The 16,213-nt window shown below is 36.6% G+C and overlaps 1 protein-coding gene across 11 annotated transcripts in view; it reads right to left on the reverse strand.

The window, feature by feature from the left end:
- NCKAP5 (NCK associated protein 5) overlaps positions 1-16,213 on the reverse strand; it is a 1,072,936-nt gene that overhangs the window by 715,396 nt on the left and 341,327 nt on the right. For all 11 annotated transcript variants that reach the window (XR_013172672.1, XM_077153602.1, XM_077153594.1 and 8 more), the window contains one exon: positions 4,873-4,946. Coding sequence is in view for 9 of the 11 variants with exons in the window: in XM_077153602.1 (XP_077009717.1) it covers positions 4,873-4,946 (74 nt within the window). In the remaining 2 variants the exon portion in view is untranslated. Of the gene's footprint in view, positions 1-4,872; positions 4,947-16,213 lie in introns of those variants that run through there.

Consider the following 16,213-nt stretch of genomic DNA (forward strand, 5'->3'; position numbering starts at 1 on the left):
GATCTTCTTCCAACCGAGGATACATACCTCCTTTTCAAGTAAGTGCTTACTTTTCCCTGATGATGTAGAAAACCACCTCTTCCCTTGGGGAAACAGGAGCTAAGAGCTTTACAAGGGCAAACATAGCTGACAATCAATAGTTCTACCGATTCTTGGAATCCAGTATTGAGACTCGGGCTGCCTTTTAAGAAAACGGGGAAGACCGTGGAATTGCCTTTTACACACATACCTGGTTTCCCAGCAACCCAGTCCTCTCACATTGCTGGATGGTCTTTCCCTAAATTGGCTGCTCAGAACCAGTGAAGTAGAACTAAAAAATTGGAGCAAGTAATTTTCTTGTATTTTGGGATATCAACTATATAGATGTTCCTTAAAACCTTAGTCAGAATGGATGGTCCAAGAAAGAAAAGGTTTGGAATTTCTTTTGGTAAAAGTCAAACTTATATTTTAAACTGTATATTTTCCTATGGATAGCACAAACTAGCAATATTAATGGCTGTGACAAGTGTGCAATTTAAGAAAACATTTAAAACTCAGTTGTACCTAGTATTTCCCACAGAGCACATATTTTTCATCCCAACATCTATAACATGGTGATACAGGGATCTACTGTTTCTTAGAATATATTTGTGTAGATTATTTATTTAGATCAGAGGTTCTCTGGCCCTTTGCACCCCCCACCTCACCCTGGGAATATTTGGAAAATGTCTGGAGATCTTTTTCGGTTATCATAAGTGGGAGCTGCTCCTGGAATCTAATAAATTGAGGCCAGAAATGATGTTAAATATCCTGCAATGTACAGGACAGTCCTGCACAGCAAAGAATTATCTGGCCCTGAAGTCAATACTGTCTCAGTTAAGAAAGTCTGGTCTAGATATAGATTGTTCAAATTGGATTTTGGTGATCTAGAATCTGTGGGTTAGAAGCCCGTATTATATTTACCCAATCTTGTCATTTGATTTTGGCTGTGCAGACCTACTTATCCTGTTTTGGCTCACAGGCTTTTGATAGCACCATCTTCAGTTTGAGCCACAAAAATCTGGTTGAGCTACTAGCAGCAAGCCTATGTATTTCTGTTCTATTAGTAATTTCTACTCGTGCACACTTTGAAGCTTTCTGTGATGTATTATATAGCTGTATCATTGCAGAGTTTTAACATTACAGAAAAAAATAAAATTTTCCATGTCTGAACATGTTCTATAAATGCAATATAATATTCTAGACATTCTGTGCTTCACAGAATCTCAGTGCTCAGTAGTCCTAAATATTTTGATACTCTCTTTTTGCAGATAATAAAATTCAGGCTCAGAGGGCAGGAATTGGTGGCTTAGTGACAGAGTTCTCGCCTGCCATGCTGAAGACCTGGGTTCGATTCCTGGTGCCTGCCCAGGTTAAAAAAAAAAAATTTAGGCTCAGAGATGCTGTACAATAGCCAGTTTGGGCTGGTCAGAATGAGAATCCAAATGCTCAGCAGCCAGTCCAGCCCACTTTCGATTATTACCATATTATAATGTTTACCATCTTCATTCATAATTTCACATATGTGATATGAAAGAGCAATTTCAATCCCATAAGTATTCATGAATTCAGTTTGGATTTTCCAACTGCTTATGTTTGTTTTAAACTCTTAATTTGAGACTACAAATGGATAAAGTCTCTATCAAATGTTAGAGAAAAGACATTCTCAGCAGTTGCTTCCTTACAAGTTCCTTGTCAGCCACAGATATATTTACCCAAATTAGAAATAGTAACAGATGATATAAAAAATACCAAGTACAAAAAAAAAACCTTTTCTACTAATCCTAACTTTCCAAATGAAAACAAATAAACAAGCAGAAAATTTAAAATGCTCATGTTTCAATGTCAATTAGTATACGAGTCGTCACGGGGTGTGCGTATTTTTAAGCATCAAGTAAGGAGATGCAGAGCAAATGAAACCCACCCAGTCTTGTACTCAAGTTCTGAATTATGACTCCACCCTTTCTTAAGATGAATTCACACAAGTTTTCTTCTTTAAAAAGGATTTGTTGGTGTCAAAAAGGAGAGCTGAGCTAAATGACTGCTCATTTCCAGGCAGCTATATTTGAACTCCACTAATTCCTTTGCAATTTAAAAGTCCAGAGATAGATTATAGGTCTATTTCAGTAGAATACTGAACATGACCCCCAAATAACCAGTTGTCTTGAGAGAGTGATCACAATATATTTTTGTGTCACAGCAGATGGTTATGCTATGAGAAATGACTAAAATCTATTAAGGACCTGTAGCCTACTCTATAAAAATTAGAAATATTTTCTTTAATCCTTACACTCAATCCTCTACCATTTTTCCAGTTCTGTTATTATTTAACAAGGGGCAATGAGATACCTGACTTGTAACCACCATGCTTTTGATCAGTCATCAAAAGTGGTCGCCATAAATTAATGCTGACCACCACAGTTATTGTTAGAAGATCTACATATTCAGAATGTGTATGTTTTTTAAGTTATAAGTTCAAGTACAAATGGAAGGCCATCAGTTGATATCAGCAGGAATGATGAGTAGCCCACTCCATGAAAAGCGTAGCAGCCACAAATCAAAGGCATAATAAAATCAGAGAAGGAGTCTATAGTGATTTATGGGAACATTTGTTTAACTTACAATTCAGTCGTGCTTGTGTACATGACATGCTAGTCCCATGATCCTTTGCACATCATAGACTCTGTGCTAACTCATGAATAAAGCATTTAAAAAATCTAATCAAAGCCAGACAGGATTTCCCACACTGCTCACTGTCACTCACATATCCTTCACCAAACACAAGTTGGCTATAGTTGTAGCTGTGATATTGTAATAACTATCATAAAGCCTATCATTTTAAGTCAGTCACATCAGGATCTGTTTGCAAAATACAATCAAACGTAATTTCAAGATTTAATAAATAATATATAAATCTGCTATTATTGGTTTTCATTTTCTTTTCAGTACTACCCATTTCCATTTTCTCATCAGTAGTTATTCTGACTATTCAAATGTGATTATTGCCCTCTATTTTTATTCAAATTGAGCCTTTTTATGAGGTGATCTGACACAAAATATAAGACTGTACTTCTTCGACAGCAATAATTTCAGTTCTGAAGGAAAATGGAAGTGATTGCACACAAAATTCTGAGCTCTTATTTTATGTTAGGTTAAAGTCTGTGCCTGAAATGGGATTTTAATTTAATTATATATAAGAAGACCAAAGGTTTTTATTAGCTACCACAGAAAGCAAGGAAAAAATAAAAGCCTTTTCCATGCGGGTTTTTTTTTTTTTTTTGGTTCACAGATCTTGTGACACTGTTATTTCTCCTCAGTGATGAAAATAAGATACACTTACTGACAAAATTAAACTCTATTTTTTCAGCAGCTAATATTCATCATTTTTTGTGTATTTTTCCCATGAAAAATGGGGAAGACATCAAATATTCTATGCAAATAATTGAAAGAAAATGTCAATTCAGTTAAATAATTTTTAAAATACACTTTCCAGTCTATCCATGGAACTATATTGTCACACAACCATACATTCATTGTTTTTGATTTCATTAATATAACTGTATTCAAAAATAAAACATCAGAGCCAGGTTACAGCTCCCCAAACCAATATAGTAAATATTTCATAAAGTATATAAAATTAACTATTATGTCTGTGAGTGGCAAAAAGACTTATAACAGTTAAACCCTTTGGTTGAATTCTTTCAGCAGTTTATCTATGTTTAGAAATAAAGGGATATTTTTTACAACTATAACCAGAGATCTGTTCTCTAGTACGAAAAAAATAACACAAGATCTGGCAATAAGGAAAATATCTGGCAAATAACTCAAGAACTAGGATTCCCCAGGGAAGGTGAGTTTCAAGGTTAATGGAATTCATTAAAATAGTGCGAGAAGAAGGAACAGCTCAGCCTAGCACAGAGACCAACGGTGACGGGTTTGAATAAGAGTTGGCAAGAGAGCCACAGAGTTAGTAAATATTTACCCACCACCTCTGTGTACAGAATGCACTTCCTCAATTCTATAAGGAGACACAAAAGAAAGGACTATAAGGGTTTTCTGACTCTTGTGGAGACAAAGCTAATTATTTGAAACAAGTACAATTTGAGACATCATATAACTAAGCACTAGTATATTTATTGCAGACAGCAGACGATACAGGAATTTAGAAAGAGGATTTCACATTCCACAGCAGCATCTATGAATGGCAGGACTACAGGGACTTCTAAATGTCTTTATAATGATATCACAATCATCTCTACTAGTATCAGTTCCCAAAAGGCCCCAGGGAATGGGTGAATGTCTTAGGAATATGACTTCTGTGATATTGACCTCTTTTCTAATTTAGTTGCACAAATGTTCCCACATGTTTTTCCTTATGTAGAATTCACCAAAGTACCCTTTTGTAGAATAAAAACTAATCACTGGAGAACTACACAACAGCAATCATAAAATATTCCCCTTCAATATGAAGAAAATCAGAAAATTTAAGCAAAAATGTTCCACATTTTAATTAGAAGGATAATTAAATAATCCTTGACCAGGCAAGGCCACAAGCTAGCTAGGTGACCTTGGGCAAATTACTTTACTTCCTTAGACCTTGACATGTTTCATGATTTCTACCATCATACTAGCTCTGAGCATGTCCTTGACTGAAGGATGACTTTTGGCTCCATAGATTTACTTTAATTAAAGGAACAGCATTCTCTCACTTGTCCCAGGTAATTCCTGCACACCAAAGTGCTTTTTGCACCCAATGGAAAAAGAGGTCTTTCTCAACACCCTGCTTCCATGATCAAGAGAGATGCCACGGAGTCCATAGCTGAGGAAATAGATAAGCATATGTTTTTAACTCACCTCCAGAGACTTCTGTGTTGCTCCTCAAGTTGAGTTAGCAGATGCTCGATGTATTTATTGGAGTCCATGTATTCCTGCACATACAGACACACAAAGACAAATAAAATATCCTTACAATAGGCACCGGTCTCCTTGGCCTCTGCCCTTATCTTTACAAGGAAGGTTTCCAACAAGATAATTCCTTAGGCCCCTTCCAGCTCTCGGAGTCTTATGCTTCTATGACTTACATGGGCCATCATTTGGGGATGAGTGATACTTTCCCACATCCTGAGCTCATTCTATAAACAAAGCACTGAAGAAAACAAATTTTACAGAGTCAGCATAGAAATTCTCCTATTCATGGAAATAAAACCGAGATTTCATAATTATCTACATGCGATCTGTGTTCTACCGTGTGAAAATGAGCGAGTCCCTGTGCCGCTGACTTAAGAATAAGAATAAAGTAGGCAAAATGGGTCTTCATTTCACTGGTCTTAGGAGAGTCACGTTGTAGCCAAAAGACTAAACAATATGGAATGCCTTATAGAGTAAGCACTATGGACTGTTTTATAAATGCCTTGCCCACATTTATTTGCATATAGCATGCATTGATAAAGGACAGGCCCATTTTTCTTTTTCTTCTTATGCAAGCTAAGCAATGTATTTGTTTTTAGTGTCTGTTTTTTTTTCTTTTTCTTTTTTTATTCTTAGAAAATAAATCTTTGGATTCTAAGATGTGAAAGGATAGGTATATCCTATGTTTTAGAAATGGGTATGTACATTGATTTTTTTTAAGGCAATCTATATTTTCTGGAAATGTTTCTGAGAAATGAGGACTTCCTTTGTTACGAGCAATTGTTCAGAAAAAGCCAAGGATTATTAAATCTGATTTTTTAATTTGTGATTTCTGAATGTGAGATTCTTATGCAATAGACGTTCAACTGCTAACTGTGGAGCAAAGTATGACGTGTAAAATTTGATAATATTGTTTCATTCTGAATCTGATACTTCTTACCCCTTCTATTTGAAGATCTAGCTTACAGGCCCCTACTTGTGCATTTCAGTGGCCTCAGATGGAATAATATGCAGTGATTTCAATTTTAAGGCATCCATAAAAGATTTATCATTTCTTATGGATTTGAAATAAACTGGGTGCTTTGATTAATAATGGCATTTTTCTTCCTGAAATATAGATTTCTCATGACTCCATGCTAAATATAATCTATTACTCCTAGAGTAATATTTATTAAAATAAGAGGAGTTGGGGAGAATAACATAATAGAAGCTAAACTGATATAATTTAGCGCCCCGTCCTGAGCTTCTGGTCCACATCTGCCCAAGTAGGCTTGGAGAAGCCTCTTTATCTTTTCAAAATATTTTAGCTAGACTAGAGGCTGTACCAAATCCGTGTCTAACTAAAAAATGTCATGATTGCATGACACTATAATTCTGTTGCAGATAATTAAAGAGTTTTATGCTTATTAAATAACATTGTCACGTTACCGCAGAAGACTTATTTACTTAAACACAACCACTGGGAATATTTAAACAGAAGCAGAAATCCCTGGTCTGTGGAAGGTTGCAATAGTCAGTGGTTATTGTAATATGTGTTCTATTCAAGGCTGAATCATGATTTACAGCACTTAAAATTACCCAAGGCATTAATTCTCAAATACGTTCAGCTGAATTTTTTTAAAGGTACTGTTCCCACATGAAAACAAGTGTATACATTCCAAAGTCCTTCATCCATTCCTCATTCAACAATTATTTTTTGAACATCTACTCTCTGTCAAGTGCTGTTCTAAACAATGTATTCAATTAATACAGTAATAACTGAAAGAGAGAAAGCCGCTGCCCTCAAAGAGTTTATATTCTATGGGGGGAGACATAACAACAAACAAGCAGATGAATAAGTGAACAAATTGAGGTCAGATCAGTTACATGCTATGAAGGAAATAAACAGATGATAGGAAAGATTTTGGGGGAGGGGCTGCTATTTTAGATAAAGTTATCAGACAAAGAGTCTCTGAGCAAATGATATTTGAGCAAAGACCTGGAAGAGAAGAAGGAGGCAACCTTGTAGATAAAATGGGGGAAAACATTGCAAGAAAATGAAATAGTATATGCTAACATCCTGAGATAGGCTGTTTGAGGAACAAAAAGGAAGCTAGAGAGCTGAGGGGTCTGGGGAGTACAGTCTAAAATGAAATTGTAGAGGGAGGCAGGGAGCAGATAATGTGCAAACCCTGGAAAGCAGACTGGATTAAAACCAATGCCTTTTCAATTTTGCTCCTTCTGTTTAGTTTTAATCAGAGGTTGAAGCTGAATGGTGTAGTGATTAAAAATACAATCTCTGCAAAATGTGGTCCATACCCAAAATGGAGTATTTTTTCTGCCCTAAGAAAGAATGAAGTTCTGAGACATTCTACAACATGGAAGAACCTTGAAAACCTTATGCTCAGTGAATTAAGCAAGCCACATAAGGACAAACATCATATGATGTCACTTATAAGAGATGTCTAGAAGTAGTAAATCTCCAGACAGAAAGTAGATTTGAGGTTATCAGGGGATGAGGGAATGGGGGAAAGGGTAGTGCATGTTTGGTGTGGATACGGAATGTGTATAAATAAAATTGATAAAGAGAAATATGATCTTTGCATCAGAGAGACTTAGGTTTAAATCTGCTTTTGATATTTACTAGCTCTTTCTCCTGGAAAAGTTATTTAATCTCTCTAAGCCTGAATTTCCTCATCTTTCTCAGAGGAATAAATAATACTTAATTTACCGAGGTGTTATGAGGATCAAATAAAATTGTGCAAGTAAAGCATGTATCATAGTATCTTCCAAGTAGTGAGTATAGCCTGCAAAATAGAGTTTTATATACTTCTTCTCAAAGGCATATGACTTTACAAGTTGAAGATAATACCCATTTTCTCTTCTACTATCAAATATTACGATTTTCAAGTGTATGGTTCTTAGATTATAGTTGCTGAATATTAGAATAGGGAGTTAAGCAGAGATTAATAATAACACAGCTTTCCAACCATTAAATATAGGTGTCACTGGATTGTGGATTAAAAGCAATGCCAAATAACCGTACTGGCTGCTTCCATTTAAAATGACATCATCCAATTTTTCATAAATATAATGATGACAAATCTTAAGCCACTTAACAATGGGAAACAAAGATCATGGATCCCAACCCTCTTTTGTGGCTTTAATTTTCCCTAAAGAAGCTTTCCTTCTAACATCCAATATATGTTATTTGTTTATTTGGATACAGCCTACCCCCTACATTTCTCTCTAAACACACACACACACACACACACACACACACACACACACCCCTCATCAGAAGAAGAAATGGATTGGAAAAAAGAACATGAAGCTTACATATGCTTTTTGTTTAATGAAACCATTTATCCTTACCTAAAAGAATGTAGGAAATGCCCCCACACATTCCCTATTTCTGGCTCCTAAATCAGAGAAATAAGTTAACTAATGAGAAATTCCTAGACCATTCTGCAGGAGAAAAATAGGATTTTTCCAGGAGGAGCCATGTTTCTTCACCCATTTGCAGATTTCAGTTCCAAGCAAATGATGGTGAGGCCGGCTGGCAAAAGGGTGGGCAGTACTGCAGAATGGAGCTGTCACCACAGCAAAATGATGCTGTCACCACAGGGGCTACAAGACCTCTGGTGGCAGTGCATACTGGTGCATACATTGTTTTACTATACAGGGACTCCAGTGTTTCCTAATTCACAAGAAATGGCAGAAAGGAAACTATGACATGATTCCACCTCACTATAGCAAAGTTCCCCAAATTGACCAAAGGACACTGGATATTGGGGGAGATTAGAGAAAAGATTTCTACACATGCCAAATGGACAGAAAGTGAAGGCCATACACTGTTGGCAATCTCAGCATCTGTGAAGGTCATTTCAGAAGGAGTCAATAGAAAATATGCAATATGGAACCCATGGAAAAGTACTGTAGGACAAAAGAAAGGAAATATTATACTCAATTCAGCAGACTCTGAAAATGATTTACTAGAGAAATATGACAGCAGTTAAAAAGAGCTGTTTTGATTTGTTAATGCTCCTGGAATACAATATATCAGAAATGGAATGGCTTTTATAAAGGGAACTTATTACAAGTTTAAGAGTTCCAAGGCCGTAAAACTGTCTAATCTAAGGTGTCCAGGAAAAGATACCTTGACTCAAGAAAGGCCGATGGCTCCAGAACACCTCTGTCAGTTGAGAAGGAACATGGCTGGTGTCAGCTGGGGTCTTTGGCTTTTGGTTTCAAATGCTTCCCTAGGGGCATTTATTTTCTACATCGCCAAACACTTGGGTCTCATCTTGTCCGCTCTTCTGTCACTTCTGTCTGCTCTTTCCAAAATAGTTTCCACTTAAAGGACTCCAGTAGGCAAATTAAGATCCACCTTGAATAGGTGGAGGTACATCTTCATGGAAACCACCTAATCAAAAGGTCAACTCACAACTGGGTCACATCTCCATGGAAACAACTTAATTCAAAAGATCCAACCCAGCAATATTGAATGAGATTAAAGAACATGGCTTTTCTGGGGTAAACAACAGTTTCCAACCAGCACAAGAGCCTTGCCATGTTTATTAGTATCCAGGAAGAGGTGGTCTCAGGGAACCCTTTAAAAAAATAAAGGTTGAGATAAAAGTACTGCAAAATTAGTCTTAAAATGATAACAAGGTGAGTGATGAAGAAAATAAAATGAAATAAAAAGGGAGCTGGGTGAGTTAAAATCATCAATGAGACCTAAAGTGCAACAGCAGAATTGAAAGGTGTTGATCCCTACTTTGTGATGTCTATTATGCAGTGGCTTTTCTGCCATGAAATGATGCCTCAGAGAAAAGCAGGCACTGGATTTCGATGTGCTAGCATTGAACTGGACAAACTGATGAAAGACCACTTCTCAGCATCTCAACTGGAAACAAATCAAATTCCCCAACCCAGGCCAGTTACTTAAAGCCTCACTAACTTTTCTTCTTTTCTGTGTGTGGTGAATTCAGTGTATACACTGAGCCTACCATCAACTAGAAAAAAACAATTTCTTTGTGTCCATGCTCAATATCTACAACATATTGTCTATGAAAAACGTCAGTGTCCTGGGCCTTGCCTTGCCCAGCAAGTACTTCCCATGTCACTTGGCACAAAGACAACAGAAGCTACCATCGTTAACTCGAGGAGCATCCTATTCTGCTGGTCCGCCTTACAATTACAATACCCACATTGGATATAATAAATAGCATAACTGACAATGAAAACACACCCACCCACACATGTATATATACGCACATAGAGTCCTGCAGAGGACAAACTTAATAATCTATAATGAAATTAAGAAATATAGAATAAAGATGAAAATGAAGAGAGAGATAATAGACATAAGGTCAGAAAATGTAGGTTCCTCTATTATAGTTTTTGAGTATTTGACAAGAATTGGAACATAAACAACAACCAAGGCATAATTAAAGGAAAGTTTCAGAATCAAAACAATTAAAAAGGACTGGTCTAGGCACATCAAAGGGCTCATCAAATTGCGGGTGGTGGAAAGCAATCCACACACCCACTGGTGCAAAATAGGGAAGCAAAGGCAGCACGCATCCAAAGAGTCAAAGGTGTTTTCCACCAAGGACACAGATTGACTGGCTCTGTAAATTTAGGTCATACCAAAAGCTCAATCAAATCATGTCCAGAGACAAATCTTGGTGTCTTATGTAGGAGTATTATTCCAAATCAAGTAGCTACTGCATATATAACAAAGCAACAAAAAGATATTCTCAGGCATTCACATATTCAGAAAATATAGCACCTACTTATTTCATTAAAAGTTAAAGGCGGGCCGCGGTGGCTCAGCGGGCAAAGTGCTTGCCTGCTATGCCGGAGGACCTCGGTTCGATTCCCGGCCCCAGCCCATGTAACAAAAAACGGAGAAACAGAATACAATAAAAAACAAGAAAATGTTTAAAAATGTTTCCCTTTCTTCCTTCCTTCCTTCCTTCTATCCTTCCTTCCTTCTCTCTGTCTTTCCTTTAAAAAAAAAAAAAAAAAAAAAAAAAAAAAAGTTAAAGATACATATGTGTATATGTAGATAGCTATAACTATATACCAGATATCTGAGAGATGATTAAAAAATGTCAGATGTGTGTGTATATGGATGAGTATGTGTTCTAGTCTGCTAGCTGCTGGAATGCAACACACCAGAGACAGATTGGCTTTCAATAAAAGGGGATTTATTTTGTTAGTTCTTCAGAGGAAAGGCAGCTAACTTTACACTGAGGTTCTTTCTTACATGGGAAGGCTCAGGGTAATCTCTGCTAGCCTTCTGCCTAGGTCTCTGGGTTCCAACAACTTTCCCCGGGGTGATTCCTTTCTGTACCTCCAAAGGCCTGGGCTGAGCTGCAAGTGCTGAGATGAGGAAGGCCAAGCTGCTTAGGCTGTGCTACGTTGTGCTCTCTCATTTAAGCACCAGCCAATTAATCAAACGTCATTCATTGCAGCAGGCATGCCTACTAGCCGAATGCAGATGTTAATCAGCAACAGATGAGGTTGACGTACCATTGGCTCATGTCCACAGCAACATAACTAGGTGCCTTCACCAGGCCAAATTGACAACTGAATCTAACTACCACAGTATGTGTATAAATACATATGTTCATCAAAACATTTATTACAATATGAAAAAAGTAGGTATATATTAATTTCTAAAAATACAGGAATAATTAAAATAAAGCATACTATATCCATAAGAAGAAATATAATTTAAGTCCTAAAAAACATATTTGTAAAGAATATATAATAAATTGGAAACTTGAATATAATCTTAAGTAAAAGAAGTAGGATTTAAAAGAGCATAATCCCTTTTATCACAATTTAGAAAATATATGTAAAAGATTAAAATAAAATAAAGTTGGCAATATATGATAGCTTTATGGGTTAATTAAATTTTCTTCTCTAAACTTGCCTCTTCCTACAGTTTTAAAATACTATATGCTCACTATATAGATAAAAGTGATGAATATTATTTAGAAAAAATAGTGCCAGAGAATAATGCCCACCAATATTTGATTATAATTAAATTTTAGAAATCTGGATTTAAGATACCATCTTGCAATTATTTCCTTTGTATTATTCTAAAGACATGCTGGTATAAGAAACAGTGAACAAGTTTTCTACTTGTCCTTGTCACTGCTTGTTCTAAAAGCAATTCACTAATGTTAGGACTGGGTAGGAACACCAAGTTGCAGAAGACTTACTTGTATAATATGTCTTTGAAATTTTACAAAGGTACAGCACTAAAAAGACATCTGTTCCAAAAAACTTAATGCAAATTAGAATCATTTTTGGAGATATAATTCAGGAAATTCGCCTTTCACTTGTTTTAATGCACATCTCTCAGGGAAATTAGTATGAAAAATTTAAAGTGTTTAGAGACTTATAGATACACAGAATATTGCATTTGGTCTAATGTAAGCCCACTTAATGTGAACCTACTAATGTCTGAAGTGGCTCAACTTTTACAATGACCCACTATCAATTGATTCTAATGGTGTGGGCATCTTATGTAGCATTTGTTTCAAGTGGAGTACAATATCAAAGCTCACAGAGACCCAGAATCCCCTCCAAATAATCTCCAAATTATAGTCAGTATAATTTATGGTAGAGTTCATGAACTCCTGTCAGCAATTTGTTACTACTGATGTAGGATTCCCAGTTCACCTTTGGACAACAGAGCACCACCAAGGAGGCCAGCTGTTCAAATCAGCAAGAACATCATTAGATGCAGGAATTTCCACAATTAGGAAATAGTGAACTACCCCAACAAGTGCTGCTGACATTATTTCATCATCATAATGAAAAGGTGGATCTGCACAGAGAATGTAAGAGACCCAAACAACATGCCTGCTTTGGGAATCACCCAGACAAGGTAATAATATGTGTGCGCCATATTTGACTAACATCTGTGCCAGAATATAATTTTCCATGGAGACATTTGTAAATATTAAGCCACACAAACAAAATCAATTCAGGAGTCCAAACTTTAACACATTATTCCAACTGGCATCTCTCCACAAGCTTTCTCTAATTCCTCTTTACCAGTCACCATTAAAGCAACCGTAACCTTGCTTCTATTGCAAACTCTCCAGTGGAACTGCTCCATTAGAGCCACAAATACTCACCATACTGCTTGATCCTTATCTCACAACCAGTTCCTGTAGCACTTGGCATTTTTAATAATTTCTTTCTCTCTCCCTCCCTCTTGGGATTCTCCGAAAGTATTCTCCTATCACTCTGAGATCTTCTTAGTCCCATCCTTTCATTCCTCTCCTTCTTCCTACACCTTGTGTGTTATGGGTAAGGTTCTTTTCTTGGTCTTCTTTCCCTTCTTACTGGACCACACCACCAACTACTAGGGCTTCAACCACCACCAGTAATCCAGAGACTTCCAAAATATTTACCCTCTTGAGGTCCAATCCTGTGAATCCTGGCTATTTACTGAAAAGGTCCCCATGGATGTGCCCTAAGATCTTTAAGGAGTGTCTTAGTTCATTTTTGTATTCTCCAACATCCAGCATAGCAGGTACATCAAGTATGTAACAAAAGTGTGTCAGTCAATCAACCAACCAATCAATGAATTAATTAGTTGAATGTACTCAGTTTCATATCAAGAGCATCTAAACTTACTAGTCTGGGGTTTTCCAGATTGGCTTTTTAACTCAAAAGTCATAGTGATTATAGATACTTTAGGCAGTTTTCCAAAATTACTATATATTTTTGCTTCTACTCCATTAATACAAATCAGGAATTGCATCCCCATGATAACCTACTTATCATTTTGCAAAATCATCAGTGTATTCTTCTAATCTGAGAAACTTTTTCAATAAAAGGCATATGGGCTGTGAAAAAGTTCAGTATAGTGCAGAAGTTAGAAGAGAAGACTGATATTAAATGAGGGATAATTGGTAGCACCATGAAGAGTAAACCACAGAGTGAAATCATATGTACCTATAAACTCTTGTCATGTATGAAATCTTCATTAATATGAAATAATGGTAACATAACACAGACATAGCATAGGTGGACACAAAATTTTGATTACCTGCTATTTGACATCAAGACAGTAGGCAAATCAAACTATAAGTAGAGCTTGCACACATTTATTGTAAAACATATCTCATCAATTAGCAGGAGACCACTAAACTGTTCCCCATCATATATTTTACTTTAATTTCTTTTAAAAACAGTCCCCACTACATCCCAGTTATAATCGAACATCGGACTCCAAGCTAGAGATTATGTTTCCCAGCCTCCTGTGGAGTTCATTGTGAACATTTGACTGTGTTCAATCGAGCCAATGCAATATGAGCAGAAACAGTATATGCAATACCCAGGCCATCTCCAGCCTAACGACAAGCTGCTTCTCCTTCATACGCTCTTGTTCTGGCTGGGAAGATGACATCTCTAGGAGAAGCTCGAGACCAGACACAGAAGCCTCATGTTGAGGGTGGCAAAAGGGATTGATCTCAGGGTACCCTGTCCACCCACCCTAATCTTCCTTCCTCCCTTTGACCTCTTACATAAGAAAGAATGTTCTATCCTATTTCAGCCACTGTATTTTGGGATATCTATTACAGCAGCTTATCTATACAGTAAATAACATAGCAAATGTTAGTTAACTATTTTGAAAGTTAATACAGCAAACAGACCAAAGTGAAATTATAAGCAATTTAGCATCTCTAGTTTACTTTATTGATTATATCTATTGATAGATTGGTGGTTATAGTTTTCCAAAGCACCTTGTCATTCTCACAGCCTCTTTGAGTTATGACCACCACTTCGAATTAGATAACTAAAGCTCAGATTAGAGTTAAAGGACTTGCTTAAAGCCAAACAATGACAGATTTAGGACAAGATAGAAGGTCTCCTATTTCCCACATGGCACATTTTTCGTGTCCCAAGCCAACTGACACAGAGAATGCCTTTGCCACAATTAAGTATCCTCGAGGGAGATTCAGTATTTGAGAGCTGGAAAGTATTGGCAGAATACACCCCCCTGAATTAGGGGGACCTGGTGTATGCAAAGCCATAAAACAAAATCAGAATACATCAGAAACCACCGAGATCATACTAAGAGTATAGTCTATTTAAGTTTGGTTTCAATTTCATATTCATATTCAAGTCAACACCTTTTAATATACTGAATTTGACAAAGATGCTATTACTGATATTCATGTATTCTTTCTTGAATAAAACACATATCCAAGAGTTATACTTGGTTTGTAAGTGGTAGAAAAATGATTATTGTATTTTTAAGCTACCTATGCTATTTTTTAAAATATTGCTTTTGATAGCAATTTGGGAGATAAATATATATTGATCAAATGAAGGTACTTACTTAGGTGGAAACACTAACTCCAATTATTTATTTTAAGTTTTTCAGGGTTTTTTTTTATTCCCCTGAGGTGGAAATGAAAAATATTTCAAGGTGTCCTAAAGTTCTGAAAGTCAATAACGTATCATTTATCAGCATGGCAGTGAATTGTATATAAGAAAATCAGTCACCATAAAAATATAAATGATATGGTTAGTAGAATCCTCATTTCCACTTCTATTCTTGCTTTAATGGAGAAACACTGACAGCCTTATATGAGCAGAACGCCTCAATAAGAGCCCTTTCTACTCTAAGGAAACTAGTCTTGCTGCTGAAAGTTCAAGGACTAATCTTAACTCCCGTATTTCATCAAAACACAGCAGGAATTGAACAGTGGCACCATTTCAGATGTGTACTGAATTTTCACTTGTTTTCCATGCAAATAATGGATCACAAAATGCCATTTCACTCACTGAAGTATATCATGACCTCCTGAGCCTACCATTATCAATGTCCTTCAAAATCTGGCCACTTATCCAATTTTATCTCCCATAACTCCCAAAAGGTGCCCTGGTACTCTGGTGAGGCCAGAGTGCTTTTTCTGATCAAATCAAATCATAGACTCTTTGTCATTATGGCACCTAGCACAGGACCTGCCAACAATGGATACCAAGAGAGAGAAGCTGTGAGAATCACTTCCTTATGGCACTTCTGGAGACGACTGCATTTTAACTGGGTTAAAGAATCACCTGAGAAGGATAACACTTATTAGCGGGTCTCAAATTTGTTCATCTGGATCACCTGGAGGTCTGGTTAAAGCACAGAGTGTTAGACCCCTATTGCAGTTTTTGATTCAGTAGATGTGAGATGGAGGCCTGGAGTTTGCATTTTTAACAAGTTTCCAGGTGATGCTGTGCTGTTGGTCCGGAAATCACTCTTTGAGAATCACTG

Source organism: Tamandua tetradactyla, chromosome 3 (assembly GCF_023851605.1).
Source record: "Tamandua tetradactyla isolate mTamTet1 chromosome 3, mTamTet1.pri, whole genome shotgun sequence".
NCBI classification, from domain to species: Eukaryota; Metazoa; Chordata; class Mammalia; order Pilosa; family Myrmecophagidae; genus Tamandua; species Tamandua tetradactyla.